The sequence below is a fragment of the Oncorhynchus clarkii genome, chromosome 10, assembly GCF_045791955.1.
Source record: "Oncorhynchus clarkii lewisi isolate Uvic-CL-2024 chromosome 10, UVic_Ocla_1.0, whole genome shotgun sequence".
Lineage (NCBI taxonomy): Eukaryota > Metazoa > Chordata > Actinopteri > Salmoniformes > Salmonidae > Oncorhynchus > Oncorhynchus clarkii.
In genome coordinates this window covers 33134913-33158738 of record NC_092156.1, presented here as the reverse complement: position 1 = coordinate 33158738, position 23826 = coordinate 33134913, and the positions used below count along the sequence as shown (strand labels likewise).

General features: G+C 46.1%; 1 protein-coding gene across 1 annotated transcript in view; it reads right to left on the bottom strand.

The window, feature by feature from the left end:
• Positions 1 to 23826, bottom strand: part of LOC139418292 (cell adhesion molecule DSCAM-like) — a 168892-nt gene that overhangs the window by 115251 nt on the left and 29815 nt on the right. The window contains exons 2-3 of the mRNA XM_071167650.1: positions 12322 to 12639; positions 11422 to 11571 (exon numbers count right to left, since the gene is read on the bottom strand). Coding sequence (XP_071023751.1) covers positions 11422 to 11571; positions 12322 to 12639 — 468 coding nt within the window. The remainder of the gene's footprint in view (positions 1 to 11421; positions 11572 to 12321; positions 12640 to 23826) is intronic.

Below are 23826 nucleotides of genomic sequence, written 5' to 3'. Positions count from 1 at the left end.
GGTCCAAGCACACCAAGATAGTCCTGAAGAAGTCACGACAAAACCTATTCCCCCTCAGGAGACTGAAAAGATTTGGCATGGATCCTCAGATCCTCAAAAGGTTCTACAGCTGCACCATCGAGAGCATCACTGCCTGGTATGGCACTCGGCCTCCGACCGCAAAGCACTAGAGGGTAGTGCGAACGGCCCAGTACATCACTGGGGCCAAACTTCCTGCCATCCAGGACCTCTATACCAGGCGGTGTCAGAGGAAGGCTCTAAAAATGGTCAAATACTCCAGCCACCCTCTGCTACCGCACGGCAAGAACCGGGGCACCAAGTCTAGGTCCAAGAGGCTTCTAAACAGCTTCTACCCCCAAGCCATAAGATTCCTGAGCATCTAATCAAAAGGCTACCCAGACTATTTGCATTGTCCCCCCCTCTCTCTTTTCCACCGCTGCTACACTCTATTGTTATAATTTATGCATAGTCACTTTAATAACTCTACCTACATGTATGTACATATTACCTCAACTAACCGGTGCCCCCGCATATTGACTCTGTACCGATACCCCCCTGTATATAGTCTCGCTATTGTTATTTTACTGCTGCTCTTTAATTACTTGTTATTTTTACTCTTATTCTTCTCTTACAAATTAACTTTAACAAGGCACACCTGTTAATTGAAATGCATTCCATGTGACTACCTCATGAAGCTGGTTAAGAAAATGCCAAGAGTGTGCAAAACTGTCATCAAGGCAAAGGGTGTCTACTTTGAAAAATCTCAAATATAAATTATATTTGGATTTGATTAACACTTTTGAGTGAGTCCAAACTTTAGACTGGTACTATGTATGACATATAATATTAAATGGTGTTGCTCCAACGCATTACAAAATGTAATAATGATATGAAATATATTTATATTGTATATATTGTGTGGTGACTTCATGGCCCCAGTGACAGAGCGGACTGTTTACACACCGGCTGCCATGTTCCCTGTGGTGTCTTCACTGTGTCCATGGTGACAGACAGACCAGTAACAATACACCAGGGGGAAACTGGCTCTGGCTGGGCCTCAAACTAATGCTACAACATGAATCCACTGAGTGAGTGAGTGAGTGAGTGAGTGAGTGAGTGAGTGAGTGAGTGAGTGAGTGAGTGAGTGAACACCAGCCCTTGAACACATGATGATAACAGCCTGGCTTTGACAAAACTCTTGATATTTACTTCAAAGCCACATTACACACAGCCAATTAAGCACCATGGTGTGGTTGGCTTGTCTCCCTCACAGCAACCACCAGCCAGGTGACACACGACTGACAAGCTGGCCACTAAACGACTTGGAAATGTCAACGAAGCATGAGCGATCAACTGAAATACAACAGATAGATAGGCAACTCCCAACCAGAAGAATAAATCAGCTTGTATGAATACCAATAAAACAGGAATAAGAACAACATGAATAGTGTGTTGTTTCTAAACACCATTATATCACATTTATATTTTTTTATTATATTTTTTCCTAAGTACAAGGACAGAGAGTGACTGTGGAGTGAGAGGTAAAGAGAGAGAGAGAGATGGGAGGGGGGAGCAGAAAAGGGCTATGTACTATGATGGCCGATGGCCCTGGTGTGTGGCTCGTGTGTGGAATGAGAAAGAGTGTATAGAGCGTGTTTGTGCGTGTGCCTCTCTGCAGTGCTGGGGTCCGGCCCCACTCGTGCTGAATGCAGAGGAGGCCAGATCAGGCCATGGCAAATCCCTACAAGGCCTTCCTCAGTGACTGCAGCACAGCACAGCCCTCAGCCTGCACCTGGGGAATGGGGCAACACTGCTAGGGCTGTGTCTCTCCCTCTGTGAGGCAACAGCAGCAGAATCAGAAACCCAACCCCAACACGACACAAACACATCCAATAAGAATACTCATTTTGGTATTGATGGAGAATAAGTGTTGGGGTTGGTTTTACAAATAGAATGTCAATCAATAAAATATCAATAGAATTTAGAGTTTACTTCTGCATGAAACAAAAACGGTTTTGTCAGAACCTATCTATGCAACAAATATGCATTCTTGCAATATGAGAAGCACTTTTGAGGTTTCAGTTGAATTCGACCCTCAGTATCAGCATAGTAGATACAGGAAGAGCTTGCCACCAATATCCATTTCATTAATTGGTACTGATACTGACCTTGTATATAGTGTATATTATCGAGTGTATTTCTTTAATTCTCATGTGTACTCTACAGAGGGTGTATTTATTTTATTCTTGTGTGTACTCTACAGAGGGTGTATTTATTTTATTCTTGTGTGTACTCTACAGAGGGTGTATTTATTTTATTCTTGTGTGTACTCTACAGAGGGTGTATTTATTTTATTCTTGTGTGTACTCTACAGAGGGTGTATTTATTTTATTCTTGTGTGTACTCTACAGAGGGTGTATTTATTTTATTCTTGTGTGTACTCTACAGAAGGTGTATTTAATTCATTATTGTGTGGATTTCTTTTATATGACTGCATTGTTCAGCATTTCACTGTACTGATAATACCTGCAGTGCCTGTGACAAATAAACTCTGGTTCGATTTGGTACTATTAGACATATCTCATAATATCCCTTGTCTAAGTCTGACTCACCAACAGTAAAGGTAAGAAGACTGAATCCATGATGAGATTCATAAAATGGTTCTCAGAAGGACCAAATCCATAAGACAGTTGCGGATGCAAGGTACCCTTCACTATTGGAATGAAAACATTCCAGAGCTTAGAACCAAGAACAATACATAACAGGATTGATCCTGCATTCTGCTATTGCAGCCAGCCAGCCCCACTGCAGAGCAGAGAAAATATAAATGTGTGGGTGTCATTGCTTTATCCGCACCTATATCTTCACCCATATCTTAGTGAGAATCAGCTGCTAATCAGAGGGGAGCATGTAGCCATAGACACAATTTAATGGGATATGGGCCTTACTTTTCTCTCTTCAAATCATTGCTATAATTCCTGCCACACGATCATCACTTCTTTCCATCTAAAATAATGTTACCATATTGTTTGTGTTTTGAACCATGTCTTGAAAAAAGGTTAAGTGTAATAATCCATCATCTATTAGATTCACCAGCAGTCCTCAACTCTTAGCATGGAGAGCTACAGTATATGGTGTGCAGCTTTTTGTTCGAGCCCTGCATTAACCATCTGGTTTACCTAGTCAAGGTCCTGATAAGCAGTAAATTGTTTCAATCAGTTGTGTACTGTGAGACAGTGCTGGGCTGCAACAAAAGCCTGCACGCCAGGTAGTTCACCAGTACCAAAAATCGAATCAAATCAAATTGTATTTGTCACATGCGCCGAAGAGAACTTTACTGTGAAATGCTTGAGCAACAATGCAGAGTTTAAAAATAAAAATAGTAACACAAGAGGAATAAAATAAAATACACAAGAATGGAGCTATATACAGGGAGTACCAGTACCAGATCAATGTGGCGCTATATACAGGGAGTACCAGTACCAGATCAATGTGGAGATATATACAGGGAGTACCAGTACCAGATCAATGTGGCGCTATATACAGGGAGTACCAGTACCAGATCAATGTGGAGATATATACAGGGAGTACCAGTACCAGATCAATGTGGAGATATATACAGGGAGTACCAGTACCAGATCAATGTGGAGATATATACAGGGAGTACCAGTACCAGATCAATGTGGAGATATATACAGGGAGTACCAGTACCAGATCAATGTGCAGAGGTATTTGGGGTAGATATGTACATGAAGGCAGGGTAAAGTAACTAGGCATCAGGATAGATAATAATAAGGTATTTGAGATATATATGTACATGAAGGCAGGGTAAATTGACTAGGCATCAGGATAGATAATAATAAGGTATTTGAGATATATATGTACATGAAGGCAGGGTAAAGTGACTAGGCATCAGGATAGATAATAATATGAGTCAAATAAAGAACAGAGCAGCCAGGGTTGACCTACAACTACTGACATAAACAATGCACTTTAATGCAATGCAACTCCTACCCACTGTCTTCTTAAATGTGTGTATTTTCCACGGTCATTAGCACATCTTTCCACGCATGCAGACACTGAAGCTCTTTGAGTGGTGTATCGTCAGGCTCTGCACAGCAACCTAGCCTAAAGTGGGCCTAACCCCAGTGAGACTTACAGGGGAATGGTTAAAGGGGGCCTGCTGCCTGCGCTTCATGGTACACCTCTCCAAACAGAAATACTACCATCTATAATTCATACTACCAGATACAGAAAAGCTACATTTGTGAAGTTTTTCATGTCTAAGTGTTGATATTCTCATTTTTAACTCATTAAACATTTAAAAGGTGGGCTTTGGCGGCCCATCGAAAATAAGAGTAGGGCTTGGTGATCTGTCTAGAGCCACCAGTCAACATGGATACCACATACACACAAACACACACATATTCTTTCACACACACAGACTCTTTAAATTGCACTTCATATGCATGAGCCATGAAGAATGGGGAGAATGGATGGTGGGTTTGTGCGTTGAGACGTGGATAAAGACTATTTGCTCATGGATTCGTAGACTTCCGTCATTTATTATTAAGCATGGAGAAGAGCGCTGGATTGGTGGCGGCAACATTTTTCTGACCGTGTTCACATATGGATTTTAACAGTGGAAAGTAAACACTGTTGTCAGTGAAGTTCATCTTAGAAAGACAGCTAGGAAAAAGGCCCATTTAGTCTTGCATTAGAAAATGATGGCATTGCATCCATACAGTACATACTTGGAATTCATTCATTTGAACAATCAATCAATCATTCAAACAGTCAAGTATTAATTCTAAGGAAAAAATGTAACTCAACATTATAAAAAATATGTATTCCATAAACCATCACCATGTATCCCCTCAGCTCCAAAAGATCCTTGCGGCAAATCCATTTATGGACAATTAAGAGATTGTTGCTTTCACCTCATTGGACAAATTGAAAAACGTCAACAAAAAAGAAATCACTGCATTTGCCCTCCGTTCAAAAGCCAAAACAACATTAGCTTTGTCTATTGAGTTTGTTAAATGCCCGACATAAAGTGAATTTGCCCCCGGGGGCTAGGAAACAATCGAGTAGACAAGCAACGCAGACCGAGTAGACGAACAAGGCAATGGCTCCCATCACCAGAGAACTGGGTCAATAGCACTGAGGCTAAGTGACACCACAGGGTTGCCATGCCCTCCTCCCTGCTCTCGTGGAAGACTCTCGTCCAGCCTGGGTCAGCAGGGAAATAGGGACACTCTGTCATGGGGTCCGACGGACGTGAACACACAACAAAACGTAACGAGCTGCTTGCATCGGCAGGGGCATGGGCGCTAATCTACTAGGCTAGTCTGACCTCAAAAGGCCTTGCAGACAGACAGCGCAAAGCACATCCACACATCCCTTGGGTCAAAACTCTTAGCTATCTCAGAACTATGGCCTTCTTTTCTTGCAGTGAGATAATCACTTACCAGACTGGTTTTGTGAAGATTTTTACATAACACGTTCTCTATATACAGTTCAAGTTGGAAGTTTACATACACCTTTAGCCAAATACATTTTTACATTTAATTCTAGTTAAAATTCCCTGTCTTAGGTCAGTTAGGATCACCACTTTACTTTAAGAATGTTAAATGACAGAATAATAGTAGAGAGAAGGATTTATTTCAGCTTTTTTTCATTCATCACATTCCCAGTGGGTCAGAAGTTTACATACACTCAATTAGTATTTGGTAGCATTGCCTTAAAATTGTTTAACTTGGGTCAAACATTTCAGGTAGCCTTCCACAAGCTTCTCACAATAAGGTGGGTGAATTGTGGCCCATTCCTCCTGACAGAGCTGGTGTAACTGAATCAGGTTTGTAGGCCTCCTTGCTCGCACATGCCTTTTCAGTTCAAACCACAAATTTTCGAAAGGGGGCCTCCCGGGTGGCGCAGTGGTTAAGGGCGCTGTACTGCAGCGCCAGCTGTGCCATCAGAGTTCCTGGGCTCTGTCGTAACCGGCCGCGACCGGGAGGTCCGTGGGGCGACGCACAATTGGCCTAGCGTCGCCCGGGTTAGGGAGGGCTTGGTCGGTAGGGGTGTCCTTGTCTCATCGCGCACCAGCGACTCCTGTGGCGGGCTGGGCGCAGTGTGCGCTAACCAAGGTGGCCTGGTGCACGGTGTTTCCTCCGGCGCATTGGTGCGGCTGGCTTCCGGGTTGGATGCGTGAAGTGTTAAGAAGCAGTGCGGCTTGGTTGGGTTGTGTATCGGAGGACGCATGACTTTCAACCTTCGTCTCTCCCGAGCCCGTACGGGAGTTGTAGCGATGTGACAAGATAGTAGCTACTACAACAATTGGATACCACGAAATTGGGGAGAAAAAGGGGTAAAAATTAAAAAATAAAAATAAAAAATAAAAATTAATTTTTCGAAAGGATTGAGGTTAGGGCTTTGTGATGGCCACTCCAATACACAACTTCGGAAGTATGCTTGGGGTCATTGTCCATTTGGAAGACCCATTTGCGACCAAGCTTTAACTTCCTGACAGATGTCTTGAGATGTTGCTTCAATATATCCACGTAATTTTCCTGCCTCATGATGCCATCTATTTAGTGAAGTGCACCAGTCCATCCTGCAGCAAAGCACCTCCACAACAGGATGCTGCCACCCACGTGCTTCACGGTTGGGATGGTGTTCTTCGGCTTGCAAGTCTCCCCCTTTTTCCTCCAAACATAACGATGGTCATTATGGCCAAACAGTTCTATTTTTGTTTCATCAGACCAGAGGACATTTCTCCAAAAACTACGAGCTTTGTCCCCATGTGCAGTTGCAAACCATAGTCTGGCTTTTTAATGCCGGCTTTGGAGCAGTGGCTTCTTCCGTAGTCAGCTCAGCAGTCAGCTATCCCCATTGAGACCGTGTCTGTGCCTCGACCTAGGTTGGGCAAAACTAAACATGGCGGTGTTCGCCTTAGCAATCTCACTAGGATAAAGACCTCCTCCGTTCCTGTCATTATTAAAAGAGATACCTCACATCTCAAAATAGGGCTACTTAATGTTAGATCCCTTACTTCAAAGGCAATTATAGTCAATGAACTAATCACTGATCATAATCTTGATGTAATTGGCCTGACTGAAACATGGCTTAAGCCTGATGAATGTACTGTGTTAAATGAGGCCTCACCCCCTGGGTACACTAGTGACCATATCCCCCGTGCATCCCGCAAAGGCGGAGGTGTTGCTAACATTTACGATAGCAAATTTCAATTTACAAAAAAAAAAAAGACATTTTCATCTTTTGAGCTTCTAGTCATGAAATCTATGCAGCCTACGCAATCACTTTTTAGAGCTACTGTTTACCGGCCTCCTGGGCCATATACAGCGTTCCTCATTGAGTTCCCTGAATTCCTATCGGACCTTGTAGTCATAGCAGATAATATTCTAATTTTTGGTGACTTTAATATTCACATGGAAAAGTCCACAGACCCACTCCAAATAATCTGCTCAGACCCCAACCAAGGAACATCAAAAGTCATGCCATAAATTCACAGACAACACAAAGATTCCTTGATGTCCTTCCAGACTCCCTCTGTCTACCCAAGGACGCCAGAGGACAAAAATCAGTTAACCACCTAACTGAGGAACTCAATTTAACCGTGCGCAATACCCTAGATGCAGTTGCACCCCTAAAAACTAAAAACATTTCTCATAAGAAACTGGCCCCCCTGTATACAGAAAATACCCGAGCTCTGAAGCAAGCTTCCAGAAAATTGGAACGGAAATGGCGCCACACCAAACTGGAAGTCTTCCGACTAGCTTGGAAAGACAGTACCGTGCAGTATCGAAGAGCCCTTACTGTTGCTCGATCATCCTATTTTTCCAACTTAATTGAGGAAAATAAGAACAATCCGAAATTCCTTTTTCATACTGTCGCAAAGCAAACTAAAAAGCAGCATTCCCCAAGAGAGGATGGCTTTCACTTCAGCAGTAATAAATTCATGAACTTCTTTGAGGAAAAGATCATGATTATTAGAAAGCAAATTACGGACTCCTCTTTAAATCTGCGTAGTCCTTCAAAGCTCAGTTGTCCTGAGTCTGCACAACTCTGCCAGGACCTAGGATCAAGAGAGACACTCAAGTGTTTTAGTACTATATCTCTTGACACAATGATGAAAATAATCATGGCCTCTAAAACTTCAAGCTGCATACTGGACCCTATTCCAACTAAACTACTGAAAGAGCTGCTTCCTGTCCTTGGCCCTCCTATGTTGAACATAATAAACTTCTCTCTATCCACCGGATGTGTACCAAACTCACTAAAAGTGGCAGTAATAAAGCCTCTCTTGAAAAAGCCAAACCTTGACCCAGAAAATATAAAAAACTATCAGCCTATATTGAATCTTCCATTCCTCTCAAAAATGTTAGAAAAGGCTATTGCGCAGCAACTCACTGCCTTCCTGAAGACAAACAATGTATACAAAATGCTTCAGTCTGGTTTTAGACCCCATCATAGCACTGAGACTGCACTTGTGAAGGTGGTAAATTACCTTTTAATGGCATCAGACCGAGGCTCTGCATCTGTCCTCGTGCTCCTAGACCTTAGTGTTGCTTTTGATACCATCGATTACCACATTCTTTTGGAGAGATAGGAATCCCAAATTGGTCTACACGGACAAGTTCTGGCCTGGTTTAGATCTTATCTGTCGGAAAGATATCAGTTTGTCTCTGTGAATGGTTTGTCCTCTGACAAATCAACTGTACATTTTGGTGTTCCTCAAGGTTCCGTTTTAGGACCACTATTGTTTTCACTATATATTTTAACTATTGGGGATGTCATTCGAAAATACAATGTTAACTTTCACTGCTATGCGGATGACACACAGCTGTACATTTCAATGAAACATGGTGAAGCCCCAAAATTGCCCTCGCTAGAAGCATGCGTTTCAGACATAAGGAAGTGGATGGCTGCAAACGTTCTACTTTTAAACTCGGACAAAACAGAGATGCCTTTTCTAGGTCCCAGGAAACAAAGAGATCTTCTGTTGAATCTGACAATTAATCTTAATGGTTGTACAGTCGTCTCAAATAAAACTGTGAAGGACCTCGGCGTTACTCTGGACCCTGATCTCTCTTTTGAAGAACATATCATGACTGTTTCATGGATAGCTTTTTTCCATCTACGTAACATTGCAAAAATCAGAAACTTTCTGTCCAAAAATGATGCAGGAAAATTAATCCACGCTTTTGTCACTTCTAGGTTAGACTACTGCAATGCTCTACTTTCCGGCTACCCGGATAAAGCAATAAATAAACTTCAGTTAGTGCTAAATACGGCTGCTAGAATCCTGACTAGAACCAAAAAATTTGATCATATTACTCTAGTGCTAGCTTCACTACACTGGCTTCCTGTCAAGGCAAGGGCTGATTTCAAGGTTTTACTGCTAACCTACAAAACATTACATGGGCTTGCTCCTACCTATCTCTCTGATTTGGTCCTGCCTTACATACCTACACGTACGCTACGGTCACAAGACGCAGGCCTCCTAATTGTCCCTAGAATTTCTAAGCAAACAGCTGGATGCAGGGCTTTCTCCTATAGAGCTCCATTTTTATGGGATGGTCTGCCTACCCATGTGAGAGACGCAAACTCGGTCTCAACCTTTAAGTCTTTACTGAAGACTCATCTCTTCAGTGGGTCATATGATTGAGTGTAGTCTGGCCCAGGAGTATGAAGGTGAACGGAAAGGCTCTGGAGCAACGAACCGCCCTTGCAGTCTCTGCCTGGCTGGTTCCCCTAAATCCACTGGGATTCTCTGTCTCTAACCCTTACTAGGGCTCTTTCATACCGTCCCTAGGAGGGGTGCGTCACTTGAGTGGGTTGAGTCACTGATGTGATCTTCCTGTCTGGGTTGGCGCCCCCCCTTGGGTTGTGCCGTGGTGGAGATCTTTGTGGGCTATACTCAGCCTTGTCTCAGGATGGTACGTTGGTGGTTGAAGATATCCCTCTAGTGGTGTGGGGGCTGTGCTTTGGCAAAGTGGGTGGGGTTATATCCTTCCTGTTTGGCCCTGTCCGGGGGTGTCATCGGATGGGGCCCCAGTGTCTCCTGACCCCTACTGTCTCAGCCTCCAGTATTTATGCTGCAGTAGTTTATGTGTCGGGGGGCTAGGGTCAGTTTGTTATTTCTGGAGTACTTCTCCTGTCCTGAGTGAATTTAAGTATGCTCTCTCTAATTCTCTCTTTCATTCTCTCTCTCTCTCTTGGAGGACCTGAGCCCTAGGACCATGCCTCAGGACTACCGACCGTGCTGGACTACCTGACATGATGACTCCTTGCTGTCCTCAGTCCACCTGGCCGTGCTGCTGCTCCAGTTTCAACTGTTCTGCCTGTGATTATTATTATTTGACCATGCTGGTCATTTATGAACATTTGAACATCTTGGCCGTGTTCTGTTATAATTTCCACCCGGCACAGCCAGAAGAGGACTGGCCACCCCACATAGCCTGGTTCCTCTCTAGGTTTTTTCCTAGGTTTTGGCCTTTCTAGGGAGTTTTTCCTAGCCACCGGGTTTTAGGCTGGGTTTCTGTACAGCACTTTGAGATATCAGCTGATGTACGAAAGGCTATATAAATACATTTTATTTGATTCCTTGCTGAGCGGCCATTCAGGTTATGTAGATATAGGACTAGTTTTACTTTGGAAATATAACCTTTTGTACCTGTTTCCTCCAGCATCTTCACAAGGTCCTTTGCTGCTGTTGTTCTGGGATTGATTTGCACTTTTCGCACCAAAGTACGTTCATCTCTAGGAGACAGAACGCGTCTCCTTCCTATGACGGCTGCGTATGACGGCTGCTTTATCCCATGGTGTTTATACTTGCATACTATTGTTTGTACAGATGAACGTGGTACCTTCAGGCGTTTGGAAATTGCTCCCAAGGATGAACCAGACTTGTGGAGGACTATAATTATTTTTCTGAGGTCTTGGCTGATTTCTTTTGATCTCCCCATGATGTCAAGAAAAGAGGCACTGCGTTTGAAGGTAGACCTTGAAATACATCCACAGGTACACCTCCAATTGACTCAAGTGATGTCAATTAGCCTATCAGAAGCTTCTAAAACCATTACATAATTTTCTGGAATATTTCAAGCTGTTTAGAGGCACATTCAACTTAGTGTATGTAAACTTCTGACCCACTGGAATTGTGATACATTGAATTATAAGTGAAATAATCTGTCTGTAAACAATTGTTGGAAAAATTACTTGTGTCATGCACAAAGTAGATGTCCTAACCGACTTGCCAAAACTATAGTTTCTTAACAAGAAATTTGTGGAGTGTTTGAAAAACGAGTTTTAATGACTCCAACCTAAGTGTATGTAAACTTCCGACTTCAACTGTACATTATATAGTGATTAGAGAGTGATTAGAGAGCAGAGACTTACTCTGGACGTTGATAGACACTGTGTCTTTCTCCCAGGACACAACAGTGATGTAGGCCTCCACCGAGGCTGGGATAATGCACTTGAACACCGCCACATTGCCTCTCATGGCTTTCTGGTCCTCCACACGGACCGTGTAGGGCTCTCGTAGAACTGGAAGAGATGGGGGAAACAAGAAATGAGAGTCCTCAATGAATTGACTTTCATTTTTCTGTTCTGGCAAATGATATGCTGTCTATATATTTTGTTTCTTTGCTTTCTTCACTGCTTTAATCACAAGCATAACAAATGTGACATCACTGGTTAGACTCTGAACATTACCAACTGAAATGTTTAGCAGGTGGTCACTAGTCACCCAAGTGGTATACTATACCCCATTTAGTGACCAACAAGCTTCTGTTCAACATCTCCACACTGTCTGCATCCCTAATTCCCACCTCTGTAATCAACTGTCCATTTCCATAACCACACTGGCCACTCACCACTATACTGTAGGGCTGGGATTTGCCAGGGACCTCACGATACAATATAATCACGATACTTAGGTGCCCTTAGGTGTATCACGATGCTATATGTATTGTGATTCGATACTGTGATTTTATTGTGATATGATGTTCCTGACAGAGACAAGAGAGAGCCTTGACAAAACAAGTTTTGATCAGTAATGGAAATAAAACCGCTGAATACATGTTGGCTCACCATGTAAAAAGAAGATGGAGAACAAGCTATACTGGAGTTTTGGAACAGGTACAGCAGACTAGCGCTAGATAATGTTAACTACCTAGCAATGATTTTTTAAATAATAAAAATAATAATAATAATTCTCACATCACTACTACTTTAGATAAACAACCCAACTGTACAATATACAGTATGCATAAACCAAGCAGATAGACCACTCACCAGCCTTAATATGGACATCTTGGCTCCTGATTTTTCCTGAGGGGTTCTCCGCTGTGCAATAGTAGGTGTTGTCATGGATGAGGTTGCTGAAGCTGGAGGGGTTGAAGTGAAAGATCTGGAGGGTGCCATTTGGGTGCACGTGGCGGATCCCGGGGACATCGTAGATTTCCTCTCCGGTGGCCAAGTACCAGCGCAGCGAGGCGGGGGGCACGCCCACGGCGGGACAGGGCACCGAGGTCCCTGTGGTGCTGGCAAACACTACCTCTTGCACAGATGCATTGACAAAATATAAGCTGGAACGTAGATCTTCACTGAAAACTGAAAAGAAAACAGAGCAGAGCAGGGAATGTTAGTTATTGGTAGTGTTTAGGTTTTTTTGCTGCCCATCTTCTCATCTAAAGTTATACAGTGCCTTGCGAAAGTATTCGGCCCCCTTGAACTTTGCGACCTTTTGCCACATTTCAGGCTTCAAACATAAAGATATAAAACTGTATTTTTTTGTGAAGAATCAACAACAAGTGGGACACAATCATGAAGTGGAACGACATTTATTGGATATTTCAAACTTTTTTAACAAATCAAAAACTGAAAAATTGGGCGTGCAAAATTATTCAGCCCCCTTAAGTTAATACTTTGTAGTGCCACCTTTTGCTGCGATTACAGCTGTAAGTCGCTTGGGGTATGTCTCTATCAGTTTTGCACATCGAGAGACTGACATTTTTTCCCATTCCTCCTTGCAAAACAGCTCGAGCTCAGTGAGGTTGGATGGAGAGCATTTGTGAACAGCAGTTTTCAGTTCTTTCCACAGATTCTCGATTGGATTCAGGTCTGGACTTTGACTTGGCCATTCTAACACCTGGATATGTTTATTTTTGAACCATTCCATTGTAGATTTTGCTTTATGTTTTGGATCATTGTCTTGTTGGAAGACAAATCTCTGTCCCAGTCTCAGGTCTTTTGCAGACTCCATCAGGTTTTCTTCCAGAATGGTCCTGTATTTGGCTCCAGCCATCTTCCCATCAATTTTAACCATCTTCCCTGTCCCTGCTGAAGAAAAGCAGGCCCAAACCATGATGCTGCCACCACCATGTTTGACAGTGGGGATGGTGTGTTCAGCTGTGTTGCTTTTACGCCAAACATAACGTTTTGCATTGTTGCCAAAAAGTTTCATCTGACCAGAGTGGCTTGTGGCAAACTTTAAACGACACTTTTTATGGATATCTTTAAGAAATGGCTTTCTTCTTGCCACTCTTCCATAAAGGCCAGATTTGTGCAATATACGACTGATTGTTGTCCTATGGACAGAGTCTCCCACCTCAGCTGTAGATCTCTGCAGTTCATCCAGAGTGATCATGGGCCTCTTGGCTGCATCTCTGATCAGTCTTCTCCTTGTATGAGCTGAAAGTTTAGAGGGACGGCCAGGTCTTGGTAGATTTGCAGTGGTCTGATACTCCTTCCATTTCAATATTATCGCTTGCACAGTGCTCCTTGGGATGTTTAAAGCTTGGGAAATCTTTTTGTATCCAAATCCAGCTTTAAACTTCTTCACAACAGTATCTCGGACCTGCCTGGTGTGTTCCTTGTTCTTCATGATGCTCTCTGCGCTTTTAACGGACCTCTGAGACTATCACAGTGCAGGTGCATTTATACGGAGACTTGATTATACACAGGCAGATTGTATTTATCATCATTAGTCATTTAGGTCAACATTGGATCATTCAGAGATCCTCACTGAACTTCTGGAGAGAGTTTGCTGCACTGAAAGTAAAGGGGCTGAATAATTTTGCACGCCCAATTTTTCAGTTTTTGATTTGTTAAAAAAGTTTGAAATATCCAATAAATGTCGTTCCACTTCATGATTGTGTCCCACTTGTTGTTGATTCTTCACAAAAAAATACAGTTTTATATCTTTATGTTTGAAGCCTGAAATGTGGCAAAAGGTCGCAAAGTTCAAGGGGGCCGAATACTTTCGCAAGGCACTGTATACTGTATATCCCTGATCCTGATCAACGTGAAGAAAAAACACTGAGCCTTTTTACATTTTTGGATAATTTTTTTCTGAAATGTATTCTCTATCCTCTTACTTGGAGGGGTATTTTTATGGGAGTTGTTTTACAATGTAACATTTTGAGTGAAATAATCAACCGATGAATGGCCAGAAGAACCAGTCTCCATCTTAACAATGGAGGCCATTTTGCAATATTTCCAAACTAAAACATCAGCCTCGTCAGCAGAGCTCCACTATGCATTTCTCTCTAAGACTTCTTATGTTGTATTTCACTTTGAGTCTGTGGTGCTGTAATGGTGTAGTGCTCTAACTGCATGGCCAAAGTGCTATTTTCAACTGCAGTGAGGAGGAATGGAGAAAGGAGAGTTGTTCAGTATTAAGAGGCATTTCAGAGGAGCCGAGGGAGAGGAGAGGAACTTGGAGGGCCAGCATAGCACCAGACCTGATTACAAACACAGTGCATAATGGGAAACTGGGGCTGGAGGGCTGCTTGTGGAGGGCTGAGCCACGACCCCGCTAAGAAATGTGGCGTGTGTGCAGGTGGATGTTGCTACTCCCTCCCACCCAACCCAATACTGAACCAATCCTTTATGAGCTGGTATGGTGTACTGTGTAGGCAGGCACCAAGGCTTCTGGGAAATCAAAGATACTAGGCAAGCACTCCATGTAACCTAGTGTGTCTGCCTTATTGTTAACATGGGCTTTTGGGTGAGTTCTCCTAAATCCTGCTTCTTAAAATGGCTGTAATTTAGTTATATAGATTATTATTGGATATGAAAAATACTGTTGAGAACCATACCAAACCTGTCATTTTTTCTTAATAGCAAATAGATTGGAATTGCTGTTGTGTGTTTGTCATCTCATCACAGTTTGTAGCAACTTAATTATGTAAAAAGTATTTTTCCAGACTATTCCCACAACCTGTCTTGTCACTGTAAACAGCCTACCTGCTGGTGTGTGATCCTACACTCCCTGTCCTGTCACAACCTAACACTAAAGCAATGTACTTTGTGATGTACTCAAAGGTGCTCTATTATATAGTAACCAACCTGCCTCATTCCCTGCCCTGTCACAACCCTGCCTGCCTCATTTCCTGCCCTGTCTTTACCCAGCTTGCCTTATTCCCTGCCCTGTCACTACCCAGCCTGCCTCATTCCCTGCCCTGTCTTTACCCAGCCTGCCTCATTCCCTGCCCTGTCTCTATCCAGCCTGCCTCATTCCTTGCCCTGTCTCTACCAGCCTGCCTCATTCCCTGCCCTGTCTCTACCCAGCCTGCCTCATTCCCTGCCCTGTTTCTACCCAGCCTGCCTCATTCCCTGCCCTGTCTCTACCCAGCCTGCCTCATTCCCTGCCCTGTCTCTACCCAGCCTGGCTCATTCACTGCCCTGTCTCTACCCAGCCTGCCTCATTCACTGCCCTGTCTCTACCCAACCTGCCTAATTCCCTGCCCTGTCTCTACCCAGCCTGCCTCATTCACTGCCCTGTCTCTACCCAGCCTGCCTCATTCACTGCCCTGTCACTACCCAGCCTGCCTCATTCACTGCCCTGTCTCTACCCAACCTGCCTCATTCACTGCCCTGTCTCTACCCAACCTGCCTCATTCACTGCCCTGTCTCTACCCAGCCTGCCTCATTCACTGCCCTGTCTCTACCCAGCCTGCCTCATTCACTGCCCTGTCACTACCCAACCTGCCTCATTCACTGCCCTGTCTCTACCCAATCTGCCTCATTCACTACCCTGTCACTACCCAGCCTGCCTCATTCACTGCCCTGTCTCTACCCAGCCTGCCTACATGCCTGCATGTGCTGCCAATCCCCCTCCTATGGGAACAAACATTTTAGTGATTAATCAATTCCTAACAAGGGCTCCATCTACCACAACCTGCTTCCACCTTGTCTGGTATAGCATATACAAATACTTCCATAATATACATGTATATTGCATTTAAAACACTCACTTCACACATACCAAAATGCACAGGATTTCCTTTTTATACATAGAGTCACAACTATGTGTACCTCAAACTTACAGACATCTAAATTGGATGGCATGTGTTGTCATCAGTCAGGGTTGTTTTAGTTGGATCGGCTAACAGGAAATCGTCAGACCCCAACATTAACAGTTCAATAGATTGGCTGTTTGGGAGCACACACACACAACCAAGATTCACATGTTTGATTGATGAGTGGTCTGAAAAGCATGGTGTAGTAACTCCAACTGTGTGTGTGTACGTGTGTGTGTGCATGTGCATGTGTGTGTGTGGTTGCGTTCATGTGTGAGTGTGCGTGTCCTACTGTATTTACTCCTGTGGTTAACACACAGATCAATAACTCTCAGACCAGCTAGGCAGCTGCAGGTGGCTCATCATAGTATTAATAAATGCTAAGAGTTAGCCTGAAGCTCTCATAAATATAAATACAACCAGCTCCATCGTCAGCCATTACAGAGGGAATGGATGAACAATGAGTGGATTCCTCTTATCAAGGCAAAGACAGGGTTGAGAGACAGTCAGAATACAGGTTCCATAAGGTGTGTAGCTCATGTTTGGAGAAGAGGGCCAGCCTCTGTTGTACTTTGCAGGTTCTAAATGCGAACAAAGAGCCATCAAAGCTGAGCTCTGAGTGTGTTTGAAAGGTGAAAAAGGAAGAAAGGCTGCCTCATTACTAATTTTGTCTCAATCTACCTTTTCACATACTCATTAAAAATGTAGCCCCCGTTTCTGGACGGCTGAATCCTTAAAACAGTGAAGCCGTGAGGGACGAATGCAGGCGCTGCCAGAGCCCAGAACCCAATGTAGGAGAGCAGAGATATACTTTAGAGAGCATTGTCAAGGAAAACAGTGAGGTATAGTGGAGGAGAGAGAGAGAGAGAGAGAGATTGAAAGCACTCAGTCAATAAGATACAGGCAGTTACCAGCAGAGAGAAAGAGAGACAGAGAGAAAAGCCACTAGGAATGTCAGCGGCATTATCCCACTTGCTCTGTCTCTGCAGCTCTCCACTGTTCTCTCCAGAAAATGACCACTCCTCCTTTTTCTTCTTCACTCTCTATTTCTCTCTCCCTTCCCTCTCCATCCCACTCTCTCCTCTTCTCCCCCCCTTTCTCTCTCTCCCCTCTCCATCATCTCCTCTTCTCCCCTCCTTTCTCTCTCTCTCCCTTCCCTCTCCATCCCACTCTCTCTCCTCCCCTCCTTTCTCTCTCCATTTCCACTCCATCCCACTCTCTCTCCTCTCCTTTCTCTCTCCCTTTCCTATCCATCCCACTCTCTCTCCTCTCTTCTTCTCCCCTCCTTTCTCTCTCCCTTTCCTCACCATCCCACTCTCTCCCCTCCTTTCTCTCTCCCTTTCCTCTCCATCCCACTCTCTCTCCTCTTCTTCTCCCCTCCTTTCTCTCTCCCTTTCCTCTCCATCCCACTATCCTCTCCCCACCCTTTCCCTCTCCCTTTCCTCTCCATCCCACTCCCCTCTCCTTTCCCTCTCCCTTTCCTCTCCACCCCACTCTCCTCTCCTCTCCTCCTTTCCCTCTCCCTTTCCTCTCCATCCCACTATCCTCTCCTCCCCTCCTTTCTCTCTCCCTTTCCTCTCCATCCCTCTCTCCTCTTCTCCCCTCCTTTCTCTCTCCCTTTCCACTCCATCCCACTCTCCTATCCTCTTCTCCCCTCCTTTCTCTCTCCCCTCCTTCATCTCTCCCTTTCCTCACCATCCAACTCTCTCTCCTCTTCTCCCCTCCTTTTCTCTCTCCCTTTCCTCGCCATCCCACTCTCTCCCCTCCTTTCTCTCTACCCTCCTTTCTCTCTCCCTTTCCTCTCCATTCCAGTATCCTCTCCTCCCCTCCTTTCCCTCTCCCTTTCCTCTCCATCCCACTCCCCTCTCCTCCCCTCCTTTCTCTCTCCCTTTCCTCACCATCCCACTATCCTCTCCTCCCCTCCTTTCTCTCTACCTTTCCTCACCATCCCACTCTCTCTCCTCCCCTCCCTTCTCTCTCCCTTTCCTCTCCATTCCTCTCTCCTCTTCTCCCCTCCTTTCTCTCTCCCTTTCCTCTCCATCCCTCTCTCCTCTTCTCCCCTCCTTTCTCTCTCCCTTTCCACTCCATCCCACTCTCCTATCCTCTTCTCCCCTCCTTTCTCTCTCCCCTCCTTCATCTCTCCCTTTCCTCACCATCCCACTCTCTCTCCTCTTCTCCCCTCCTTTTCTCTCTCCCTTTCCTCGCCATCCCACTCTCTCCCCTCCTTTCTCTCTACCCTCCTTTCTCTCTCCCTTTCCTCTCCATCCCAGTATCCTCTCCTCCCCTCCTTTCCCTCTCCCTTTCCTCTCCATCCCACTCCCCTCTCCTCCCCTCCTTTCGCTCTCCCTTTCCTCACCATCCCACTCTCTCTCCTCCCCTCCTTTCTCTCTCCCTTTCCTCTCCATCCCTCTCTCCTCTTCTCCCTTCTTTTCTGTCTCCCTTTCCTCTCCATCCCTCTCTCCTCTTCTCCCCTCCTTTCTCTCTCCCTTTCCACTCCATCCCACTCTCCTATCCTCTTCTCCCCTCATTTCGCTCTCCCTTTCCTCTCCATCCCTCTCTCCTATCCTCCCCTCATTTCGCTCTCCCTTTCCTCTCCATCCCTCTCTCCTCTTCTCCCCTCCTTTCTGTCTCCCTTTCCTCTCCATCCCACTCTCCTATCCTCATCTCCCCTCCTTTCTCTCTCACTTTCCTCTCCATCCCACTCTCCTCTCCTCCCCTCCTTTCTCTCTCGCTTTTCTCACCATCCCACTCTCCTCTCCCTTCCTTTCCCTCTCCCTTTCCTCTCCATCCCTTTCTCTCCTCTCCCCTCCTTTCTCACTCCCTTTCCTCTCCATCCCACTCTCTCCTCTCCCCTCCTTTCGCTCTCCCTTTCCTCACCATCCCACTCTCTCTCCTCCCCTCCTTTCTCTCTCCCTTTCCTCTCCATCCCTCTCTCCTCTTCTCCCTTCTTTTCTGTCTCCCTTTCCTCTCCATCCCTCTCTCCTCTTCTCCCCTCCTTTCTCTCTCCCTTTCCACTCCATCCCACTCTCCTATCCTCTTCTCCCCTCATTTCGCTCTCCCTTTCCTCTCCATCCCTCTCTCCTATCTTCCCCTCATTTCGCTCTCCCTTTCCTCTCCATCCCTCTCTCCTCTTCTCCCCTCCTTTCTGTCTCCCTTTCCTCTCCATCCCACTCTCCTATCCTCATCTCCCCTCCTTTCTCTCTCACTTTCCTCTCCATCCCACTCTCCTCTCCTCCCCTCCTTTCTCTCTCGCTTTTCTCACCATCCCACTCTCCTCTCCCCTCCTTTCCCTCTCCCTTTCCTCACCACCCCACTCTCTCTCCTCTTCTCCCCTCCTTTCCCTCTCCGTTTCCTCACCATCCCACTCTCTGTCCTCTTCTCCCCTCCTTTCTCTCTCCCTTTCCTCCCCATCCCACTCTCTCTCCTCTCCCCTCCTTTCTCTCTCCCTTTCCTCTCCATCCCACTCTCTCCTCTCCTCTCCCCTCCTTTCTCTCTCCCTCTCCTCTCCCCTCCTTTCTCACTCCCTTTCCTCACCATCCCACACTCTCCTCTCTTCTCCCCTCCTTTCTCTCTCCCTTTCCTCTCCATCCCACTCTCCTCTCCTCTTCTCCTTTCTCTCTCGCTTTCCTCACCATCCCACTCTCCTCTCCTCTCCTTTCCCTCTCCCTTTCCTCACCATCCCACTCTCTCTCCTCTTCTCCCCTCCTTTCTCTCTCCCTTTCCTCACCATCCCACTCTCTCCTCTCCTCTCCTCTCCTGCCCTCCTTTCTTACTCCCTTTCCTCACCATCCCACACTCTCCTCTTCTCCCCTCCTTTCTCTCTCCCTTTCCTCTCCATCCCACTCTCCTCTCCTCCCCTCCTTTCTCTCTCTCCCTTTCCTCTCCATTCCTCTCCCCTCCTTTCTCTCTCCCTTTCCTCTCCATCCCTCTCTCCTCTTCTCCCCTCCTTTCTCTCTCCCTTTCCTCTCCATCCCACTATCCTCTCCTCCCCTCCTTTCTCTCTCCTCTTCTCCCCTCCTTTCTCTCTCCCTTTCCACTCCATCCCACTCTCCTATCTTCTTCTCCCCTCCTTTCTCTCTCCCCTCCTTCATCTCTCCCTTTCCTCACCATCCCACTCTCTCTCCTCTTCTCCCCTCCTTTTCTCTCTCCCTTTCCTCGCCATCCCACTCTCTCCCCTCCTTTCTCTCTACCCTCCTTTCTCTCTCCCTTTCCTCTCCATCCCAGTATCCTCTCCTCCCCTCCTTTCCCTCTCCCTTTCCTCTCCATCCCACTCCCCTCTCCTTCCCTCCTTTCTCTCTCCCTTTCCTCACCATCCCACTATCCTCTCCTCCCCTCCTTTTTCTCTACCTTTCCTCACCATCCCACTCTCTCTCCTCCCCTCCTTTCTCTCTCCCTTTCCTCTCCATTCCTCTCTCCTCTTCTCCCCCCTCCTTTCCCTCTCCCTTTCCTCACCATCCCACTCTCTCTCCTCTTCTCCCCTCCTTTCTCTCTCCCTCTCCTCTCCCCTCCTTTCTCACTCCCTTTCCTCATCATCCCACACTCTCCTCTCTTCTCCCCTCCTTTCTCTCTCCCTTTCCTCTCCATCCCACTCTCCTCTCCTCTTCTCCTTTCTCTCTCGCTTTCCTCACCATCCCACTCTCCTCTCCTCTCCTTTCCCTCTCCCTTTCCTCACCATCCCACTCTCTCTCCTCTTCTCCCCTCCTTTCTCTCTCCCTTTCCTCACCATCCCACTCTCTCCTCTCCTCTCCTGCCCTCCTTTCTCACTCCCTTTCCTCACCATCCCACACTCTCCTCTTCTCCCCTCCTTTCTCTCTCCCTTTCCTCTCCATCCCACTCTCCTCTCCTCCCCTCCTTTCTCTCTCTCCCTTTCCTCTCCATTCCTCTCCCCTCCTTTCTCTCTCCCTTTCCTCTCCATCCCTCTCTCCTCTTCTCCCCTCCTTTCTCTCTCCCTTTCCTCTCCCTCCCACCCTCTCTCCTCTCCTCTCCCCTCCTTTCTCTCTCCCTTTCCTCTCCATCCTACTCTCTCTCTCATCTTCTCCCCTCATTTCTCTCTCCATTTCCCCTCCATCCCACTGTCTCCTCTCCTGTTCTCCCCTCCTTTCTCTCTCCCTTTCCTCACCATCCCACTCTGTCTCCTCTCCTCCCCTCCATTCTCTCTCCCTTTCCTCTCCATCCCACTCTCTCCCTTTCCTCTCCATCCCACTCTCTCTCCTCCCCTCTTTTCTCTCTCCCTTTCCTCTCCATCCCACTCTCTCTCCTCTCCTCTCCCCTAATTTCTCTCTCCCTTTCCTCTCCATCCCACTCTCTCCTCTCCTCTCCTGCCCTCCTTTCTCTCTCCCTTTCCTCTCCATCCCACTCTCTCTCCTCTCCTCTCCCCTCCTTTCTCTCTCCCTTTCCTCTCCATCCTACTCTCTCTCTCTCATCTTCTCCCCTCCTTTCTCTCTCCCTGTCCTCTCCATCCCACTCTCTCCTCTTCTCTCCTCCTCGCTCTCCCTTTCCTCTCCATCCCACTCTCTCCTCCCCTCCTTTCCTCTCCATCCCACTCTCTCCTCTTCTCCCCTCCTTTCTCTCTCCCTTTCCTCTCCATCCCACTCTCTCTCCTCTCCTCTCCTCCTTTCTCTCTCCCTGTCCTCTCCATCCCACTCTCTCCTCCCCTCCTCATCCCACTCTCTCCTCTTCTCCCCTCCTTTCTCTCTCCCTTTCCTCTCCATCCCACTCTCTCTCTCTCTCTTTCCTCTCCATCCCACTCTCTCCTCTCCTCTTCTCCCCTCCGTTTTTATGAAACATTCAGCTTCTTCATGGTCACCTGACCCTGTCTCTCACATCCAGACTTTCTCAGCCCGTACAGAGCAGGGGCCGCAGGTGCAGGAAAACAAACAACAAATAACAAGACAGCGCATCTCTCTCACACAGAGAGTAGAGTACACATTACGGCCTGGCCAAAATGGCCATTTATTATCTCCTCCTGGACCTCTATGAATGCCCACACTGACTCACAGCCCAAATGACTGGAGTTAGACAGTGGATAGTGGAAATAGTGGAAATATAGTGGAAATATATAGAAGATTAGCAAACTGCAATCGCAATCACACTGCACACTGCCCTATCCCATCTGGACAAGAAGAATAACTATGTAAGAATGCTGTTCATTGAATACAGCTCAGCATTCAACACCATAGTACCCTCCAAGCTCATCATCAAGCTGGAGGCCCTGGGCCTCAACCTCGCCCTGTGCAATTGGGTCCTGGATTTGACGGACCGCCCCCAGGTGGTGAAGGTAGGAAACAACATCTCCAACTTGCTGACCCTCAACACTGGGGCCCCACAAGGGAGCGTGCTCAGCCCCCTCCTGAACCCACAACTGCGTGGCCATGCAAGCCTCCAACTCAATCATCAAGTTTGCAGACGACAACAGTATTGGGCTTGATTACCAACAACGACGAGACAGACTGCAGAGAGGTGGTGAGGGCACTTGGAGTGTGGTGTCAGGAAAACAACCACTCATTCAACGTCAACAAAACAAAGGAGATGAACGTGGACTTCAGGAAACAGCAGAGGGAACACCCCCCTATCCCCATCGAAGGGACAGCAGTGGAAAAAGTGGAAAGTTAAGTTCCTCGGCGTACACATCAACGACAAACTGAAATGGTCCACCCACACAGACAGTGTGGTGAACAAGGCGCAACAGTGCCTCTTCTACCTCAGGAGGCTGAAGAAATGTGGCTTGTCATCCCAAACCCTGACTAACTTGCACAGATCAACAAATCGAGAGCATACTGTCCGGCAACTGCTCTGCCTTCAACTGCAAGGCTTTCCAGAGGGTGGTGCAGTCTGCACAACGCATCACTTGGGGCAAACTACCTGCCCTCCATGACACCTATAGCACCCAATGTCCCAGGAAGGCAAAAAAGATAATTAAAGACAACAACCGAGCCACTGCCTGTTCACTCCGCTACCATCCAGAAGGCGAGGTCAGTACAGGTGCATCAAAGCTGGGACTGAGAGACTGAAGAACGGCTGCTATTTCAAGGCCATCAGACTGCTAAACAGCAATCACTAACTCAGAGAGGCTGCTGCCTACATGGAGACCCAATCACTGGCTACTTTAACAAATGGATCACTAGTCACTTTAAATAATGGCACTTTAATAATGTTTACATATCTTACTATACTCATATCATATGTACTGTATCTTATACCATCTATTGCACCTTGCCTATGCCGCTCGGCCATCGCTCATCCATATATTTATGTCTACATATTCTCATTCACCCCTTTTAGATTTGTGTATATAAGGCAGTTGTGGAATTGTTAGAGTACTTGTTAGATATTACTGCACTGTCGGAACTAGAAGCACAAGCATTTCACTACACTTGCATTAACATCTGCTAATCATGTGTATGTGACCAATAAAATGTGATTGGATTTTGATTTAAATACATTCTATGTGATAGATACAGTCTGGGGACTTGTATGCACTCATGTTCAAGTTATC